Raw genomic sequence first — 430 nt, 5'->3', positions numbered from 1 at the left:
ATTCCCCCACCCGTCCCCGAGGGCCCCTAGTCCTTGACCAACTTGTAGACGTGGTGCTGGGCGCCATGCTCACTGGTGGAGACCTCGAAGACGAAGGCTATGCAGAGCAAAGTTTCCTGGGTATCCCTGTTGGTAACAACCTGCAGCAGAGCACAGACTGCATCAGGATGGGGCTGTGCCCGTGGGGAGATGCTGTTATTTGGTGGGTTGATGGGCTCAGACACTTTAATTGCACCATCAAAAATGTGCTGTTCTCTAGAATCACAGAATCAACCAAGTTGGAAAAGACCTTTAAGCTCATCCAGTCCAACCATTCCCCAGCACTGCCAAGGCCACCACTAACCCACGGCACTGAGGCCTCGGCTACCCGGGCTGTGAACACTTGCAGGGACGGTGCCTCCAGCCCTGCCCTGGGCAGCCTGTTCCGGCG

At 56.7% G+C, this 430-nt stretch overlaps 1 protein-coding gene across 1 annotated transcript in view; it reads right to left on the bottom strand.

The window, feature by feature from the left end:
• Positions 1-26: 26 nt before the first annotated feature.
• The window catches only part of TEAD3 (TEA domain family member 3), a gene marked incomplete at its 5' end in the record, with an annotated part of 8,778 nt that continues 8,374 nt past the window's right edge, over positions 27-430 (bottom strand). Inside the window, 1 exon segment of the mRNA XM_010019224.1 lies at positions 27-140. Coding sequence (XP_010017526.1) covers positions 27-140 — 114 coding nt within the window.

The sequence above is a fragment of the Nestor notabilis genome, unplaced genomic scaffold (assembly GCF_000696875.1).
Source record: "Nestor notabilis isolate BGI_N333 unplaced genomic scaffold, ASM69687v1 scaffold25707, whole genome shotgun sequence".
Classification (NCBI taxonomy): domain Eukaryota; kingdom Metazoa; phylum Chordata; class Aves; order Psittaciformes; family Psittacidae; genus Nestor; species Nestor notabilis.
This window is presented reverse-complemented; position numbering and strand designations above follow the sequence as displayed.